At 42.5% G+C, this 19,736-nt stretch overlaps 1 protein-coding gene across 1 annotated transcript in view; it reads right to left on the bottom strand.

Moving 5' to 3' along the window:
- The window catches only part of LOC117522924 (pro-neuregulin-3, membrane-bound isoform), a 1,011,312-nt gene that overhangs the window by 339,095 nt on the left and 652,481 nt on the right, over positions 1-19,736 (bottom strand). Inside the window, exon 2 of the mRNA XM_034184344.1 lies at positions 9,202-9,331. Within this exon, the coding sequence (XP_034040235.1) occupies positions 9,202-9,331 (130 nt within the window). The remainder of the gene's footprint in view (positions 1-9,201; positions 9,332-19,736) is intronic.

Genomic DNA, 19,736 nt, shown 5'->3' on the forward strand with positions numbered 1-19,736 from the left:
GTATTGTTTGATGGTGGACATCTTATTTTGAAAAGCAGTGCCGTATTGTTTGATGGTGGACATCTTATTTTGAAAAGCAGTGTCATATTGTTTGATGGTGGACATCTTATTTTGTAAAGCAGTGTGATATTGTTTGATGGTGGACATCTTATTTTGAAAAGCAGGGTTGTATTGTTTGATGGTGCGCATCTTATTTTGAAAAGCAGGGTTGTATTGTTTGATGGTGCGCATCTTATTTTGAAAAGCAGTGCCATATTGTTTGATGGTGGACATCTTATTTTGAAAAGCAGTGCCGTATTGTTTGATGGTGGACATCTTATTTTGTAAAGCAGTGCCATATTATTTGATGGTGGACATCTTATTTTGAAAAGCAGTGCCATATTGTTTGATGGTGGACATCTTATTTTGAAAAGCAGTGCCATATTGTTTGATGGTGGACATCTTATTTTGAAAAGCAGGGTTGTATTGTTTGATGGTGGACATCTTATTTTGTAAAGCAGGATTGTATTGTTTGATGGTGCGTATCTTATTTTGAAAAGCAGGGTTGTATTGTTTGATGGTGCGTATCTTATTATGAAAAGCAGTGTCGTATTGTTTGATGGTGCACATCTTGTTTTGAAAAGCAGTGCCATATTGTTTGATGGTGGACATCTTATTTTGAAAAGCAGTGCCGTATTGTTTGATGGTGGACATCTTATTTTGTAAAGCAGTGCCATATTATTTGATGGTGGACATCTTATTTTGAAAAGCAGTGCCATATTGTTTGATGGTGGACATCTTATTTTGAAAAGCAGTGCCATATTGTTTGATGGTGGACATCTTATTTTGAAAACCAGGGTTGTATTGTTTGATGGTGGACATCTTATTTTGTAAAGCAGTGCCATATTGTTTGATGGTGGACATCTTATTTTGTAAAGCAGTGCCATATTGTTTGATGGTGGACATCTTATTTTGTAAAGCAGGGTTGTATTGTTTGATGGTGCGCGTCTTATTTTGAAAAGCAGCGTCATATTGTTTGATGGTGGACATCTTATTTTGAAAAGCAGGGTTGCATTGTTTGATGGTGCGCATCTTATTTTGAAAAGCAGTGTCATATTATTTAATGGTGGACATCTTATTTTGAAAAGGAGTGCCATCTTGTTTGATGGTGGACATCTTATTTCGAAATGCAGGGCAGTGTTGTATGTTGGTGGACATCTTATTTTGAAAACCAGTGCCATATTGTTTGATGGTGCGCATCTTATTTTGAAAAGCAGTGCCATATTGTTTGATGGTGGACATCTTATTTTGTAAAGCAGTGTCATATTGTTTAATGGTGGACATCTTATTTTGAAAAGCGGGGTTGTATTGTTTGATGGTGGACATCTTATTTTGAAAAGCAGTGTCATATTGTTTGATGGTGGACATCTTATTTTGTAAAGCAGTGTCATATTGTTTGATGGTGGACATCTTATTTTTAAAAGCAGGGTTGTATTGTTTGATGGTGGACATCTTATTTTGAAAAGGAGTGCCATATTGTTTGATGGTGAACATCTTATTTTGAAAAGCAGTGCCGTATTGTTTGTATGGTGTACTTCTTATTTTGAAAAGCAGGTTTGTATTGTTTGATGGTTGACATCCTATTTTGAAAAGCAGTGTCGTATGGTTTGATGGTGTGTGTGTCTTACTTTGAAAAGCAGATTGCTGCACGGTTAAGCAGCAGTCGCCTCCACGACTCAGACACACATTAACATTCATAGTGCTTTCGAGGCCGTCCGACCGTACTTTGGTCTTCAACAGCTCCGCTTGTCCATGGATTATGTTGTCATAGCAACAGAGTCGGGCAGGGGAGGAGGGCAGTAACCCTCCCTCATCTCTGACGCAACACCTCGCCTACACCTCCTCCTTTTCTCTCCCTCTGTTCTGTTTATTGTTCTTCTCCCTTTCAAACATTCTCTCTGAAATGCTAAAAAACTGTTTTTTGTTGTCGTTCTTTTTTTTGCGCTTTTGGACCTGAATTCACTTTGAACTGCTGGATGACAGAATGTAATTAGAACCTCTAAAACCATCAGTCAGTTCACTGACACAAATAATCATCACCTTGTTTGATGATGGACTCACTGAAGACAACGTTGAACTCCCAGAAGAAAAGACTGTACATTGACGTTTCTTTGACGGTTATCAATTCATCTTTGTCTGCTTTATACTTTTATCTTAAAAAATCTGATTTTTGAAATATCGTGCATTTTTGTTTGGTTTAAAGCAGATCCAGAAGAATTTATCCATTTTACAAAAGTGATTTACACCCAGGATCAAATGGTTCAACAAGAACCATTTGTGGTCATTTGTAATCTGACCACGTGTCTTGGTCACTCGGGTGAAGAGCAGGGAGGAGCACTGAACCCATCACCACCTGGTGATGAGTAGGGTCAGATGTAAAACCTGGAAGGCTGAAACGGATTGTGCGGTTTATCTGGGAACCTGTCCAGACACACCTCCAAAAGGAACTTCACCTTTCATCCTGAAGGAGGTCAGGAACCTGGAGTCGGAGTGCTCCATGTTCAGTGCCTACTTTGACTTGTGGCCAGATGGTTGTTGGCACTTGTCATAGCGGAAACCCAAGAAACCTGCTGATTGAGAGGGAAGCCATCTGGCTGAAGGAGGCCGTTCATGTAGGGTTAGCACAGAGGTCTTCAGAATCAATGGACAGGTACCGGCTGGCCAGAAGAACTGCAGCCTCAGTAGATGCTGTGGAAAAACCCATGAGTGGGAGACATTTGGAGAGGCCATGGAGCAGTTCTGGCAAACGGTCAGAAGGTACAGGAAAGTGAGGCAGTTCTTACCTCAGGTTGTTTTCAGGCAAAGTGGTGAGCTGCTAATCTGTAGAAAACTTTGTGGAACACCTCAACAACACCTATATGTACCCTCTGTAGGGGAGATATGAAAGGTTGGGGTTGATCTGGTTCCATCTCCCTGGTGGAAACCACTAAGGTAGTGGCTCATCAGTGACAAGTTGCCGGGAGTGGATGAGGTCAACCTGGAGATGCTGAAGACATTATTGGCCTCTCATGGTTGACACACCAATAGAATGTTGTGTGGAAGTCTGGGACAGCACCCCTGAATTGGCAAACTAGGATGGTGGTCCCCACCAAAATAAAAGAGGACCGGCGAGTGTGACTTCTCAGCCTCCCTGGGGACTTCTATTCCAGGATGCTCCTGAGCAGCCTCAGGTCTAGTTCAGACTGTGGTCGGCAATCCAGCTTGAGCTGGATTCAAGTCGAATCCGACTGCAACGGTGAAGACAGCAGACAGCCTTCTTTTCTGCTGCGCCTTCTCACCAAGAACAACCACGGAGTGCATTTCCTTTGACGTGTCTCTCTCTCTCTCTCTCTCTCTCTCTCTCTCTCTCTCTCTCTCTCTCTCTCACACACACACACACACACACACACACACACACACACACACACACACACACACACACACACACACACACACACACACACCTATGCCTCCTCTTCTGGACACCTCTCTTTCGGCTTGAGCCAGACTGAGTTTGGACGCATGTGCAGGATGAGCTGGATTTGAAAAACAGGTCTGAACACAATCTGACTAGAAAGCAATCATCAGGAACTAGAGGAGCCTCTTCAGTCACAGACTGCTCCTTCCCAAGTGCAGGACCAACAGACTGAAAAACTCCTTTGTCCCTCAGTCCATCAAACTGTACAACTCCTCACTAAGGGGGAGGAGGAGTAACAGGAAGACAGAGGACGGGAATGAGTAGTAACCAGTAAACCAGTATTGATCAGTACTGACCACACGTTTGAGGACAAGGAAGTTAAAATCTTAGCCAAAGAGAAGAAATGGTTCGAGAGAGGGGTGAAGGAGGCATTCTATGTGAAACAGTTGAAACCCAGCCTTGACCGGGGAGGGGGTCTGAGACACACTGTGTCCCCTGTTTACAATGGGGTACTCAGGTCAAAGCAGTTTCAGTCTTTTGTTCATGGTAATGAGTCATTCACATCATCAGGAGAGGCGTCAGTCCCATCATTAGGAGGGACAGCTGCCCTGTCATTAGGAGGGGGTTAACTAGAGCACAACAGGTGCTAATTAAAGCAACTGTTTAATTACTAGCCAATAGCAGTCTGCCTCTCGGTAGGAGGGGTCTGGTTAGGTTTAAAACTCCAGCTTTTGTGGCTTCTGTTTGTTCTTCTCGAGAAGGGTTAGACAGAAGTCAGACTACCAGAGCAAGAATTTTCGCTGAGGAAGCTTCTGCGATTTGAAGCGAAATGTCCTCGCGTTAAGCAACCCAGTCCAGTCGAAGATTCAAGCTTCTTTACTAAGCGAGGATTACGCTTACTAATAATTCCTTTAGGTTATGAACCGATTTTAGCAGATGTTCATAGTGAGTCAAGCAGCCGTAGCATCCACGATAGACGACCTCTGTAACGGTCCCACATGTACTGGAACAGAACTGCAGACCATCTCACCTACGAACAGCCTTTCTCCAGAAATAAAGTAGTCAGTGAACGCACCACAGCACCACCTGTTTATAATTAACTTAACTTCACTTGATGCATTTTTGAAGTTGACGGAGCAATAAAATGTTTTGCAGCTGCTGTGACAGTCATTTGTCCCACAGCCACAAGAGGGCGCTTGTCTAGTTTCTGTTCTTTATAAAACAAACAGTGATTTTTTTTGGCACTTTCTTGGCGTTCAGTGCATCTCTCGTGTCCAAAGTTTAGATGTTTGTTTTCAGTTTCGTGTCTCTCCGAAGCATTCTGTGAATCACAGACACGCGTACACGTGCACGCTGACGCATGCACACGCAGCTAAGGAGGCAAAATGTACTCTTTGAAAAACAGGTCGAGTGGAAGTCCTGCGGTTACATTTTGGAAGAAGTAGTTCTGGGACTTAATTAGTAAAGGGTCCCACATTTGAACAGGCTAAGTGCCCACGAGCTCAGTTCTCAAATCTGGGACACCTCACACGTACATGCATGAGACAGCAACACACACGGACACGCACACACATGCACAGACATTCTGCAAAACAAAATGTCAGAATGTTTGCATGCAGTATTTTCTTCATGTTCTGTGTGTCGCCGAAGCTCCGAGCAGCAAACGAAGCAACGCAGTTTTTTTTCTTCATTATGTGTTTTTTGTCTGTTTCAGCACATTAATGCAACATTGAAATTCACACAGAATGTGGGACAACCTGGAAAAAATCAACTTTCTTGCTTATGTCAGACGGCTCTGCACGCATTACCGACCCAGTTACTTTACGGAATAATATAGTTTGTTTTTCTTACTTGTTTTTGTTAAAACTGTAAACAGGAACCAAATGTTTGAGTCCCTTTATAAAAAATACTGGAAGTGATGTTTGACCTTGAATCACATCTTCATTTTCTGCCACTTATCTGTGTGTATTGTCCTGGTAGCAGCAGACTACGCCATCTGGGAAATCCCTCCAGCATGCCCTGGGTCTTTCCCAGGGCCTCCTCCCAGTTGGATGTGTCTGGGGGAGACCACCGTGGGCAAAGTTACCTGAACCTGAACCTGATCTTCACCAGATGTCCAAACCACCTCAGCTGGCTCCTTTCATTGCGAAGAAGCAGCGGCTCTACTCTGAGTCCCTCTCGGATAGTCGAGCTTCTCACCCTGTTCCTGAGTGTAAGCCCAGATACCTGATGGAGGAATCTCACTTCCACTGCTTTTATCCGTAACCTTTTCCTTCCGGTTATTATTCAAGGATTTAAGGATTCAAGGATTCAAAAGGAGTTTATTGTCATATGCACATAAGAACATGTTCCCTGCACAATGAAATGTGTTTACTGCATTTTACCCATCCTAATTGCCAGTTAGGAGCAGAGGTCGCCTTTTTGGCACCCGGGGACCAGCTCCAGATATACATCCCTGCCCTAAGTCATGAGCAGGGCTGAGCAAACCTTGACCGGCCTCATGACAAACAAACAACAACACACATAACACACACAACACACATAAGCTGGCCCGGTACATGAACACATATAAAAGCACACACAAGGGAAGAATTAGGAAAGAAAAACCTCCATTGCTGCTGTGTTGAACTCACACAGCAGCACTGAAGAAAAAAAACCCATAGCACAGGAAAACAGTAACAAATCACAGCAGACAACAGACAACAGCCGAGACTTGAATGTGTCCAGTGTTCAGACAGACAGCCCGGAAGGCCGCCCTTGGCGCCATCGACAGGCCTTATCTGTGCATCCTGGGGGGGGATCCCAGTCCTGAATCAGTCCACCAGAATCTCAAGGTCCCACAGTCAACATCTCAGGACTGGGAGGAGGGAGAAGACAAAGAGGCGGGGGAGACAAGGAGTGGGGCATCAGGAGTGTTCCTTGGGGGGAGGATTTTATCCCAGCGGCCTTGAAGGGCAGCTGGTGTTTGGAAACCAAATAGATATCCAGATTAACAGATGCCTGAAAGATTCCACCGTCGGAAACTTCAGAGTGGCTCCCAAATACATCTGAATAGAGGAGAGGAGATGTGGTCATTACTGACGATCAAAGTGGTTTTCCAGTGCAGCCATTCTCCCCGAGATGGATTCCAACGTGCGGTTAACACCCGCCGACTGAGCTGACACTGACCTTCCAATTGAATCAATCATGTGGGGCAGCCTGGACGGGCCAATTAATGCCGCTTCCACCTTCTTAATTTTCCGGTAAACCAGTGCTATGGCCGCTCCACACAGCAGAAACCCGGTCACCACAGCTCCAAATAAGTAAACATCTTCAGCGTCCTCCACAGACAACGTGTACAGGCACATGACTTGCCACCTCCGCCAGCTGTCCATCACGTAACCCGCCACGTGTCCTGGCAGGACAGGTCGGTTCCTCCGCTCCCGAGTGTCTTGTACAAAAAATAGTGTCAATTGTGTTCAGAGACCACTTGATCAGATCCATTTTGCTGTTTTCCAGAGGAGCAGGGCTGGCAGCCTCACAGACAAACACGCTACAGTAGCAGGAAAGTTGGGGAGGGAGGAGGAAAGAAAAATGCGACCGTCCCGACCGAGAGCAAGAAGGCAAAATCCCGAGCTCATGACCACAGATGATGATAGAAGCATAAACTGATTGGCAAACTGAGAGTCTTGCATTCTGGCTTTACCATGACAGTCCGGTAAAGCATCTATAAAACATGATGCCACCCCAATTCGTCTGTCAATCTCACACTCAAACGTACCCCCATTCATGAACAAGAACCCTGAGATACTTAAAGTCCTCCACATAGAGCAATAACTGTCCCAGGTCCCAGAGGAGACAATCCACCCTTTTCCAGCAGAGAACTATGCTGATGTCTCTGTATTTTCAGAGACATCTGCATCAATTTGACCAGCTAACTCTTAGCCTAGGCTCATGTGTCATATGCCACATTGACAAAGTGAGGAACCTTGGGGTAATTTTTGATCCTGCGTTGTCATTTGACCTCCATATTAGAAATATTACTAGGACTGCTTTCTTCCACCTGCAAAATATAGTGAAGATTCATCCCATCCTGTCTATGGCTGATGCTGAGATCCTGATCGATGCATTTATCTCTTCTAGATTGGACTACTGCAATGTTCTATTTTCTGGTTTACCGCAGTCCAGCATTAGGGCTCTCCAATTGGTTCAAAATGCTGCTGCCTGACTTTTGACACAAAGCAGAAAGTTCGACCACATTACACCCATTTTGGCGTCTCTTCACTGGGTTCCTGTCCCAGTGAGTTCAGAGTTTAAGGTTTTGCTACTAGTCTATAAAACTGTAAACTATAAAACTCAGGGTGCAGGATTACTTTGTGTCCCTAGGGTGAATAAAAAGTCTGCGGGTCACAGAGCTTTCTCTTATCGTGCCCCTGTTCTGTGGAATGATCTCCCTGCATCAATAAAACAGTCAGATTCTGTGGAGATTTTCAAGTCCAGACTTAAGACGCACTTATTTTCCCTTTCGTATGGCTAGCACACTGGTACAGTTTTGTTTTACGCTTTTTACTCTTAAATTCATTCTATTAGTAAACGGAGCGTGCCGCGGCCTCAACTTTATCTAAAGTCTGGGTCTTTTAGTGAAGCTTAGGGCTAGTGACCGTCGATCACCTTAGTATTTCTTCTGTTTTGCTTGTTTCTTAATGCTGACAAGTTATACTGTATTTGTTGTCTTTCTGATGCCTGGCATCACCCAATCAGATGGTAACCTCTCTGAGTCTGGTCTGTTTGAGGTTTCTTCCTCAAATCATCAGAGGGAGTTTTTCCTTATGACTGTCACCTGTGTGCTTGCTCTGGGGGTTGGTAAGGTTAAACCTTACTTGTGTGAAGCACTGTTGTGATTTGGCGCTATATAAATAAAAATAAATTGAAACTTAAATTGAAAAATTGAACTGTGGGCTCAGGTTTGGAGGTGCTTATCCTCTTCCCAGTTCCTTCACATTCAGCATTAAACCTCCCCAGTGTGCAATGTTTCCCTTAGCAATCCCTTGCATATGTGGTTATATCAGCTATTGATGAATGGCAATTCTAGGGATCAGTGATCATTGGTGCTCAGCTTAGACTTAAGCCTTTGCACTTTTCACACTGACATTCCTCCAGATTCCTTGAATTGTTTAATGATATTATGCCCTGTTGAAGGAGAATTAATCAAATCTCCCTCAATATTTCTCGGAGGAACATTGTTTTCAAACATTTCAATAATTTTCACACACATGCATTGACTAACTGGAGATCCTCTGCCCATCTTTGCTCCTCAAACACTTTCATGGATACTGCTGTGGTACTAAATCATGATTACAATCACCTTTAGTTTATCTGGTCAGCATATTAATAAAATATCCAAAAATGAAGCATTTAAGTGCCACAACAATTTGTCTCTTGGTTTTGCCTTTTTCGTGTTCCATGCGCATATTCCACACAACTGGATGATAAAGAACAGACAAAACAGACCTCCTCTGGCTGCTGTCCTCTCTAAAGAAATGCATTTCTTTGTGTTGGACAGTAGAGGATGTATTGTGTATATTACAGACATTACACAAATATATGTGGAAACAAGGCATAATGTGATTAACATCCGCTAGTTCAACCTAACAAATCCTCCTCTACTTCTCACCGACCAATCAGCAAAGTCCAAAGTGTCCAGCCCCATCTCACTGCAGACGGCTACCCAGCAGGAGGATGCAGAGTGAGAGAGGAAGAAGACGAATAACAGGAACGTCACTTACTTGCAGTGCTTGTGAGGCCCGCTGAGCGTTTCAATGACGAAGCATTCGCCACCATTCAGGCAGTAGGCCAGATCCTTCTCGTGACACGGTTTGAAGTGCTCCGAGTGCAGCGGAGGGACAGTTGGAGATGCTGCAGGACAAAAGGACAAAGGAGGAAAGTGCTGTTAGTCTGAATGTCTTTGATAATTATGTTTCTGTCATCATATTTCCATCACAGGAAATATGGATGATTCCCACATCAGTGGCCAAGTTGTAATTACAGTTTCCAACCACTGAGGGGCACCAGCGTACTGGTCTATTGTCAGTGTGAAAAGTGTGATTTGTGGTCAAAGCAAAGTAAATCTATCAGAAATACCATAATAAAACAAAACGGAGACATGTGGAATTTAGAAACTGATTTAATTCCCTTTTAGGAATTGTTTTTGAAATTTTTAAACAACGTTTTAAACACAATGTTAGCCAATAATTTTTCTGGATTTAAAGCAGTGGGAATTGATTTAAACGAGAAAAATTTAGGCTAAAATTGGGAAATTTGTTTTGATCAATATGTGATTTTTTACATGGAGAAATTAATCAATAACTGATAATACTGTATTTGCAGGATCCCTTCAGAATAAAGAATAATAAAGAATAAAGAAATAATAACTAATAATAAAGTATATAAATAAAAATAATAAAAATAATAAATAATATTAATAATAATAATAAATAATAAAGAATAAAGATTAAAGCGGGTAACGTGCAAGCAAAGGGGAAAATAATAATAATAAAAAAAATCTTATCCACGTAATCTGGTCCTATTGCACTGTCCCTTGTGGCTAAAATAAGTAACTGCACAAGTATTTTAATACTGCCATACATGAAATTATGGAGTAATAAAAATGAAACATTTGCTGTTTTCCCCCCTCCTGATACATTTGCCCAATAATCATCAGACATATTTGATGTTTGTTTGTCTCATTCGCTCCAGCATCATCTCAACCTTCATCATTAGCGTCTGTCCACATCAAACCACCCAACAAATAAATCAGCAATCCCAGCACAATGCTCATACACCGAGGGAGTTTTCCAGCAGAGGCTAGTGAAGACAGGACAGACGACTCTCACACTAGCACCATAACACGATAAGCAAAGTGGATAACACCGGCACAATGTTTGTTCAGATCCTGCAATGTCACTGAAAAAAAAGAAAGACAAATGGAGGACAGCTAATAATATGTGCAGCTGTGATTAATATTCAGTGGTCACAGTTCTTCTGTTGATTTTTTACGGTGATTTATCACAACACTTCTGAGGGAATTCACTCTGCAGACCTTAATAGATTGAAATTAACAAGCAACCCAGCAATCGCTGTTATAAAATATGATATGCAAATGAAAAGTGACTGATGAGCAATAAACAGAAGGCTACTTGGTACAGTGTATACCTCTGCCAAGGACAAAAGTGAGAAGTGAAAGACTTTAAAAGTTGACAATTTGAGGAAACAGACCAAACTGAGTATTGTCTGAATCTGAAATTATTCACCCTTCAGGAGACGTAATGTTAAAATACCAACCAACCAACCAGCCAACCATCCAACGTCATTTGTTAAGCACTTTAAAACAACCACAGTGGATCAAAAGTGCTGTACAGAAGAACAACTAAAAATAATCATAAAACATAACAGTTCACATAAGACATAAAACTGTAAATAAAATGCAATAAAAACAGTTAAAAGCCATTAAACACAAGTAAAAATATCAGCCATACAATAAAAAAAGCAATAAGATAAAATCAAATACATGAAGTCAACGTCTTAATAGGTATCAAAATCCAAGTACAAGAGATGGGAGACAAAATGGCAAAAATACTCCAATACAAGTTAAATTCTGAGACTGATCACTACCTGGACGTATACATGAAGCTTTTGAATCTGATGCTGCATCTTTTAATCAACTGTTTTCTACACCAGAGTGAGAGTTGGTTTATCACCTTCAACCACAAAAACAAAGAAATATTCCAATATTCCATGCACTGGGAACACATATTTTCTCACTACTTCTAAAGAAGGTCCAAGGTCATTTTGTCTGCTAAACAAGAGCAACACAAAGCGTAGCATATGCTCCCCCCCCCCCCCCCCCCATGTTAAGTCAGTGTGTGGTTTTACCCTGGAGATGATTATAAAGTCTTGAAATTGTTTCTACAGTGAAATACTGGTGCTTTAACGACAGCATGTGGTCAACTGCTGCTTCACGAATGGTATGTGAGATATTGACCTCCACTTTCACAAGTCACCTTCCTCTGGCCTGTCCCAACACACCACCAAGAAATGGTTCCAATCAAATAGGGTGTTATTTAGTGATTGCACAGAAACAAAAATTAAGATTGCACCCATGGTGGCCATATTGGATAACGGACGATGGACATTCTCTAAAGGAACTTTCATCAAGACTCCCCTAATACTCAACCAAGAAATAGTTTCAATCAGATGAGTTGTTGTAGTTATTGTAGAAATGAAAGGTTTCAAGACAGACACCTGGATGAAGCCTGGATGGACAGGCACAAAACATAATGCCCCTCCATCCCCCAACCTCAATGAGCAGGTGCACAAATAACAGTCAGTTTTGGTATCAGGCCCTGCATCCACCACACTATTGAACCATGGAACCACATTGCTTTCTGTTTGGCAACACCCAAGGCAAACAATCAGTCCATCCCCACCTCCTGAAAGTAGCCATCTGTCTTCTTGGCTTTTTTCCTTGTTGCTGGGGTTCTCAACACTCAGGTAAGTACAAACGCATCATAAGACTTGTCATATGAGCCTTCCAGTGCCAACATCCAACCACTCATCTGCATTGTGACACATAACAGATCAAGTCAAAATCAAATGATTGCCTGCTGGGGTGAAATACGGTGGGGAACTTGTATGCCCCGTAGCCAAAAAGGAACCCTGAACACGAGATGGCTAACTGAGCTATGCTGAGACAAGATGTCCTCCATGGCGAATCAGGCAGAGGTGGTGATGGCTTGGAGCCCAAAAGCTGTGAAGATGGATCAAGACTGCAGCAGGTCCTCAGACTCCGATCATTTGGGATTTCCCAGTCATCGGATCAACTAAAGGATATTTCAAGGACATTCCCTCGCTCGACAAACCCATGCACAGGCATCTCTAGACGGACCCTGGAATGTAGCATAATGAGTCCCCATTATTGACTCTTCATTTAACACCAACCTATTCCAATGGAGGCCAAGGACACTCTGAAAAGCTCCCCTGTACACTATCCCTGAAGTCTTGGACCTTCACTTTCTTACAGAGATATCACAATAGTCAAACCTGTCCTGTCCAGTGACCTCATGACTCCATCAGCTTTTTCAAACCATCTCTCAAGCTTAAAGGCCAAAGAAGTGATACTATTTTTTGGTAGAGATGCAAAGGGGGTTGTGTTAATGGACCACTGCATCTTCCAAATCCCCAGACCACAAACCTGCTGGGACATCTGCAGGAGGTGTTCACTGAAGAACGTTGACAGGTGTCTTGTATCCCCCCACACACACACACACACATTCCAAGTTGCCATGGTGACTGTCTTAGTCTATAGCTGTCATTGCAACCTCCTGATTTGGTTCCACTGGACCTGCATGTGTTGACAAGCATTCAGCAGTAACTGGCTATAAAAGCGTTTTCATGCTAATGATGCCACATCCGCCTACAGGTCTGAGGAGGCTGAAACTTTCTACTCAGTTTGTGTTAAATGTGTGAATCACCAAAGGACAGTGTTGAAAAATTAGACGCAAAAAGATTCATTCCAATCATGGATAATAGTTTGGATCAGAAAATATCCAAATTACCCACATATTTTAGGGGAGACCCAGCAGCCTTTGCAGTCAAGTGGATTTTTACTAATTCCTGACAGCAAACAAAGGCAAGTGAAAACATAATCTCCTTGTGGGAGGCAATAAAAGTACAATTAATGGTATTTGAAGCATTTTACTGCTGGTTGAGGAGGTATATATAAAAAATGTAAATGCAGACATTTTGGGGAGTTCACAGGCAGTCATCCATCTTTGATGTTTTAAAAGCCTAGATGCAATTGGCTAGGTCACGACTTCAGATGTGGAGAGAAAACAGATCTGCACCACGGATGATGTTCTCATTAATCTGAGACACACTGGACTGTTTGTGTGTACAAATGTAAATGGGTCTGCTAAGAGCTCTCATTAGCTATGATTTTAAAAGTAGTAGAGATGAGCCAGAACTTTAGGCTTTAGTGATTAAAAACCAGTGGAAGCTGTTATTACCACTAGTAAAGTGATTACTGCATTAGGTCGTCCTTTAATGCTGTGCGGCCAAATACATGTCAGCAAAAGGGAAGTGGTGTTTGGGTTGACAGGAGTTATTTCAGCTGGCTCTCAGATCCTGGAATAAACACCAGTTATGGGATACAAAGTTCTAAATGGGCGCTGGGAAACCGAGATAATCCATGTAGTGGCCTTTTAGAGATTAGTCTCAACAGGAGAGGTGGATGCTGCTTAGATTTTAGTCTGATCTGATGTGATGAGACGACATCATCATCACTTAAGACAGATTGAGTTAGAAAACATTCAAAATCTCAGCATTGGAGTCACTTGGATTCCTTTAATATTAATATTAATATTAATATTAATATTAACATATTCATTAATTGATTTTCTGATGCTAAGCTGGGCCCAGGTTGCAGTGGCAGCTCCTCCCACACTTCCCTATCCTCGTCAAGTCCTCTAACTCTTCCTGGGGGATCTGGAGGTGTTCCCAAGACAGGTGGGACATATTATCCCTCCAGCATGTCCTGTGTCTTCCCTGGGGTCTTCTCCCAGTTGGACGTGTTTGGAAGACCTCCCAAGGCAGACAACCAGGGGACATCCTCACCAGATCCCCGAACCACTTCAGCTGGCTCCTTTCGATGCAAAGAAGCAGCGGCTCTACTCAGAGTCCCTCCTAGACCGTCAAGCTTCTCTGGATGGAGGAAGATCCCAAATCTCTGTTGTGCATTCAACAGCTAACAGGAACTCAGTGAAGCACATGTGCACACCACAGCCTGTGCTGTTACTTAACATAAGGGCTTTTTAATACCAAAAATAATCAAGATGGACACGTAAATGTGTTGGGCAACATAATGGATGGTATCTAATGCAGTTTGGAGAAAAGAAGTTGCCAGATGCACACACATTTTGAAATGAACAGTGGATATATGCGCTCAAAAAACTGAGGCATTGAATGAACTCAATTCAATTATGAGCAGGATTTCCACCTAATAAATACATGTAGCCCCAACTCAAATAAAGAAAATCCATGGAACATAATTTAATTTATATTAGTTGGGACTACATATATTTATTACATTGAAATCTTTCTCATAATTGAATTGAGTTCATCCAATGAGTTATTTGTTTGAGTGATACAATCAAAAATCTGACTCATTGGATTGGATTTCCATCTAATAAATACATGTCGTCCCAGCTATATATTTAATTAAATTGTCAAGCATGGATGTGCTTTATTGATCTTGGGGCTACATATTTTTATTAGATGGAAATCCTGCTCATAACTGAATTGAGTTCATCCAATATTTTTGAGTGCAAAACCCAATACGGTAGTAAAAACCCATCTCTTTACTGCAGCTGCTGTCCTGAAATATACTGAGAGTGTCGGTGTGGTTTGGTCCTGGTTTGATTTTCTTTTCATTACATTACATCATGTTCTGCACATGGAAAGGCAAACTGGAATCACAAAGTTGTTTTCCTACAACATAAAGGATTTTCCTTTTCGGCCTGGGCTGTTTTTTTTTTTTTGTTTGCTCCGGCATTAAGCAGCAGAAGTGCTTTTGTCGTCCTCTTTGTATTTTCTTGACAGCGTTGTCATCTTGTACTGTACTTTGCTAAATGTAACATGTGTCACCTGTCAGCTCAGATGCTGCACACAATCCAACGAATGCCAAAGTTGGCTCAAAAATCATTTCCATCAGCAGGAGTTTGAAAACACGGCTCAGACCAGGCAGACGTCAATCACAGCACAAGAAAACAACCCAATTTATTTGTCCATGCTGTGAAGGAGAGGCAACAGCAGATCAATAAACCATCGGGTGCTGGAGAACGCGGCTCGGCACTTCAGCCTCTGTTTTCAAACCTTCCTCAGCCCTCTGTTGGATTCTCTGCAGATTAAAATTAGTAATCAGATGATTTTCGCTTTTACACCACAACAGGGTTTGGACACAGAGAGAAAAAGGTAGGTTAAAATGTTTAATCTGGAGCCATTTCTAAAGTTCTAAGGCTTGAAATGATGTGCTGTCACCATCAGAAGTCACACTGCTGAGATCAGCAGCCAGAAAAGACAAACAATATTCACGATGTAATATTCATGATTTAATTATTGTCTCATAAACCCCTGAAGTCAGGGGTCAGGATAAATTAGAATCAAAGTGTCCTTTTGTTTAAATACCTCCATGAAGGAGATTTCAAATGTCACCACCATGGGACACCTGAGCAGCATCCAAACAAACACCAAATGCCTCTCGTCAGTCTGTCTCGACTGTCCTCGTGTCCTCCGGTCCAGAAGATGTCAAACAGTGAAACAAGAAGCTATTTACAACAATAAAAAAAATACATGCATTAGGAATTCCAATCACTCCTGACCTTCATCAACCACCAAGGAAGGTAGATGTTTTATGTTTGCAAGCACGAAAATTCAAAAACTGACTTATGGATGGTCCTGCATCCACAACACCACAGCACCACCTTAGGTCCAGACAACAGGTCCATCCATGCCTCTAAAATAACCATGTGTCTGCCACAGCCAGGTGAAGTGTGAGTGTGTCCTTGGCCTTCTCCAGTGGGGTCCTCAAAACTCAGGCACCTACACTGAGGCAAATAAGCATTTGAGCCACTGTCGATTTTTCAAAGTTTTCCCACCTACAGAGAATGGAGAGGTCTGTAATTTTTATCGTAGGTACACTTCAACTGTGAGAGACAGAATCTAAAAAAAAAAAAAAAAAAAATCAATCAGAAAATCATCATATGATTTTTAAAGAATTAATGTGTAGAAACCTTTGCAATTACAGAGGTCAGCCATTTCCTGTAGTTCTTGACTAAATTTGCACACTGCAGCATTGATTTTGGTCCACTCCTCCACACAGATCTTCTTTCAGATTTCGAGTTTCAGCTCCCTCCAAAGATTTTCTATTGAGTTCAGGTCTGGAGATTGGCCAGGCCACTCCAGGACCTTAAAATGCTTCTTACGGAGCTCCTCCTTAGTTGCCCTGGCTGTGTGTTTCGGGCCACAACCCATCTTCAATGCTCTTACTGAGGGAAGGAGGTTGTTAGACAAAATCTCACGATACATGACCCCATCCATCCTCCCTTCAATACGGTGCAGTCGTCCTGTCCCCTTTGCAGAAGAGCACCCCCAGAGTATGATGTTTCCCCCCGCATGCTTCACGGTTGGGATGGTTTTCTTGGGGTTGTTCTCATCCTCTAAACATGGTAAGTGGAGTTGATTCCAAAAAGCTCTATTCTGGTTTCATCTGATCACATGACCTTCTCCCATGCCTCCTCTGGATCATCCAGATGGTCATGGTGAACTTCAAATGGGCCTAGACATGTGCTGGTGTGAGCAGGGGGACCTTGCTGCCCTGCAGGATTTTAAACCATGACAGCATCATGTGTTACTAATGTAATCTTTGTGACTGTGGTCCCAGCTGTGTTCAGGTCATTGACCAGGTCCTCCTGTGTAGTTCTGAGCTTTCTCAGAATCATCCTTACCCCACAAAGTGAGATCTTGCATGGAATCCCAGACCGAGGGAGATTGACAGTCATCTTGTGTTTTTTCCACTTTCTAATAAATAATCATAACAGTTGTTGTCTTCTACCAAGCTGCTTGCCTGTTGTCCTGTAGTCCATCCAACATTTGTATGTTAAAACATACCAACCTGGCCCAAAGTAGAAGGTTAGCTTCACTCATCCTCAATTTCTAAAATAAATGTTTTTTCTACTTGTGTAGAGTGTTAGCATTTTGTCGCTGATTAACCCATCGGTATTGTGCAATGATTTCTCTGAGCTATTTCTGTCTCAAACTGAGCTCCACTGAGTCAAGGCCCCAAAAAACAAAGCTCTATTTTTCTTGATTTTCATGAAATGCCATAAAATTTGCATTTGCAACGAAATACAACATCCTCACATTACTGTAAATTAAACCATGAAGCCCCCGTTGAGGTTATTCCTAAATTCACTGACCTGAAAAATGCCGTTTCAGTAAGAAAAAGCAGATGGGATCGTAAGCTTAGGCGATCGTAAGTGAAAACAAGTTGATGTGAAGATGCTGCCGTGGTGCTGGAAGCTGATGAGGAGCTGAGGAAATGTGTTTTGCTTATCAAATACCTTTGTCTCACTTCTCTTCCCCGCCCCCTCCCCTTCTTTAATTGCTTTTCACCATTTCTCTTTGCTCCCGGCACCAGTGTGCACGATACACAATATGTTTGACAGGGTTAAAGCGTGACATTCCCGCAGGCAGTTTTATAATAGCGTCCTTCATGGATGACATTCCGCCAGATCGAGAAACCGACAGCCGGTCTGCCAGCCAAGCCAGCCGGCTGTGATAACTGTTAGTGAAGGTCTGAGGCAGGCACATCCTGGCCTACGCGATTATTGATTGGCCCTGAGAGGAGGAATAAAGAACAGCAACATGAGGGCTGGGAAATATAAAGGTTCCAATCAGAAGGGGTGTTTTTTCTGATTTCGACAGAGGGCTTGATGGCTGAAACAGGTGTAAGTGGTGGTGAGGTGCAGCCGGTCCTATTCCCAGCAGCTCATATTAGAGGTGTTTCTGCGTTCAGATCTTCAGAATACAACTGAAAAGAAAATGCTGTTGACTCCAATGGACCCAGAGACATGGGAGTCCAACATGGACAACAGAATTCTGGACCAGTGCAAGAAAATAGAAATACCATCTATCAGATACCAGAACATCTGCCAGTAGGAGTAAATCAGTACAAAATCAGAAACTGTGATTTGTTAAATAAGGGCTTTATAATGATCCAAAAACAAGTCAATACCAGGACTTCAAAGGTAAAGACTGAACAGAAATTGCATATAAAATGAAAGTCATCACATCAGCGGGCTGGTGCATATCCTGCACGCTCCACACACGCCACAATAACAATGGACAACTATATATACACATGTCCAAAATGGTGTTTTTGACTATTTATGACTTCATAATGAAATCACACAGAAGTCATATGATGAAGTAATTCATACCAATTAGCAGAGGTGGAACGAAGTCACCATCAAGTCATTCTCAAGTCATCAATCTGCAAGTCCCAAGTTGAGTCTCAAGTCATAATGACCACCCATTGTTTGCAAGCTGACTTGAGACTTGACTTGGGACTTGCAGATTGATGACTTGAGAATGACTTGACAGTGATTTTGTCCCACCTCTGCCAATTAGTCACAAAAAGACTTCTTAGGGCCCTGTCCCACTGGGGAGAGGATCAATTGCGCATGAATTGAGTATACAAATTGCGGGCGTTCGTTGTCGTCCGCAACAAAAATGGCCAAAAATGACAAATGTCCCAGTATGAATCATGGAGATATTAATAATATATAGCGAATATATGATGAACAATCATGATTATATAACGCTTGTAGTGAGGAAACTGCTCCGACACATTGAGATTATCACGGCAGCGTTACGGTTGTATTATGAATGCATCGCACACGTGTTGTGCGTGCACGGCATCTGCATTGCGGTCATAAAATAAGCGCACTCGGGCCGTCAGCATCACTATTCACACCAACAATACAGACTCTGGAGTATTTGCTGGACTTGGACAAGTTGATCACAGAGTTAATGTTCTTGTTGTCATGCGAGGGTTAAGTGTTCATGAGTTTGGGGAGCGGGAGGGGGGAAGCCACTCGGGGGGGTGAGATGGTGTTTTTTTTTTTTCTTTTTTTTTGGAAAGCCTCACAGACAACAGACTTCAGCGTGAGTTGTGGCTAAACAGCAACTCTTCCTTCTGTTGGTGTTAAATAAAAGTCCTGGATTGCAGCAGCTATTACATCTTTGTGGATCTACACAGCTGGACGGGCACTGACTGTCAGGTATGTCGCTTTCTGCCAAATATAGTACTTTGGGTTTATGTGACGTCTTTGTTATGCATTTACAGAATGTCTGCAAATCAGCTGCAAAGCAGGTGTAATAAAAACGCTTTATTCGTGGCCAATCTGTATGCAGTCGCTACATCATAGTTTAGTTTGTGATGTGGACATGATAGGCACGCTATATATCTGTTTTACACACTGTCCCGGTCCGCTGCCAAGCTGCAAATCCCCGTCAGTTGCGGATATCAGCGGTTAACAGCAGATATACAGCGCATAGAGTGAGTATGTATTGTGTATGACTTGAGTATATTTGGAGTATGTAAGGCGGATGTTATCCGCTTTCAGATTTTTGAACAGCTCAAAATTCCTGGCTGCGGATATGCGTGCCTATGCGGATGATCACGGGCATGTTCGGATGACGGCCG

This window comes from Thalassophryne amazonica, chromosome 13 (assembly GCF_902500255.1).
Source record: "Thalassophryne amazonica chromosome 13, fThaAma1.1, whole genome shotgun sequence".
In the NCBI taxonomy this organism is placed as follows: domain Eukaryota; kingdom Metazoa; phylum Chordata; class Actinopteri; order Batrachoidiformes; family Batrachoididae; genus Thalassophryne; species Thalassophryne amazonica.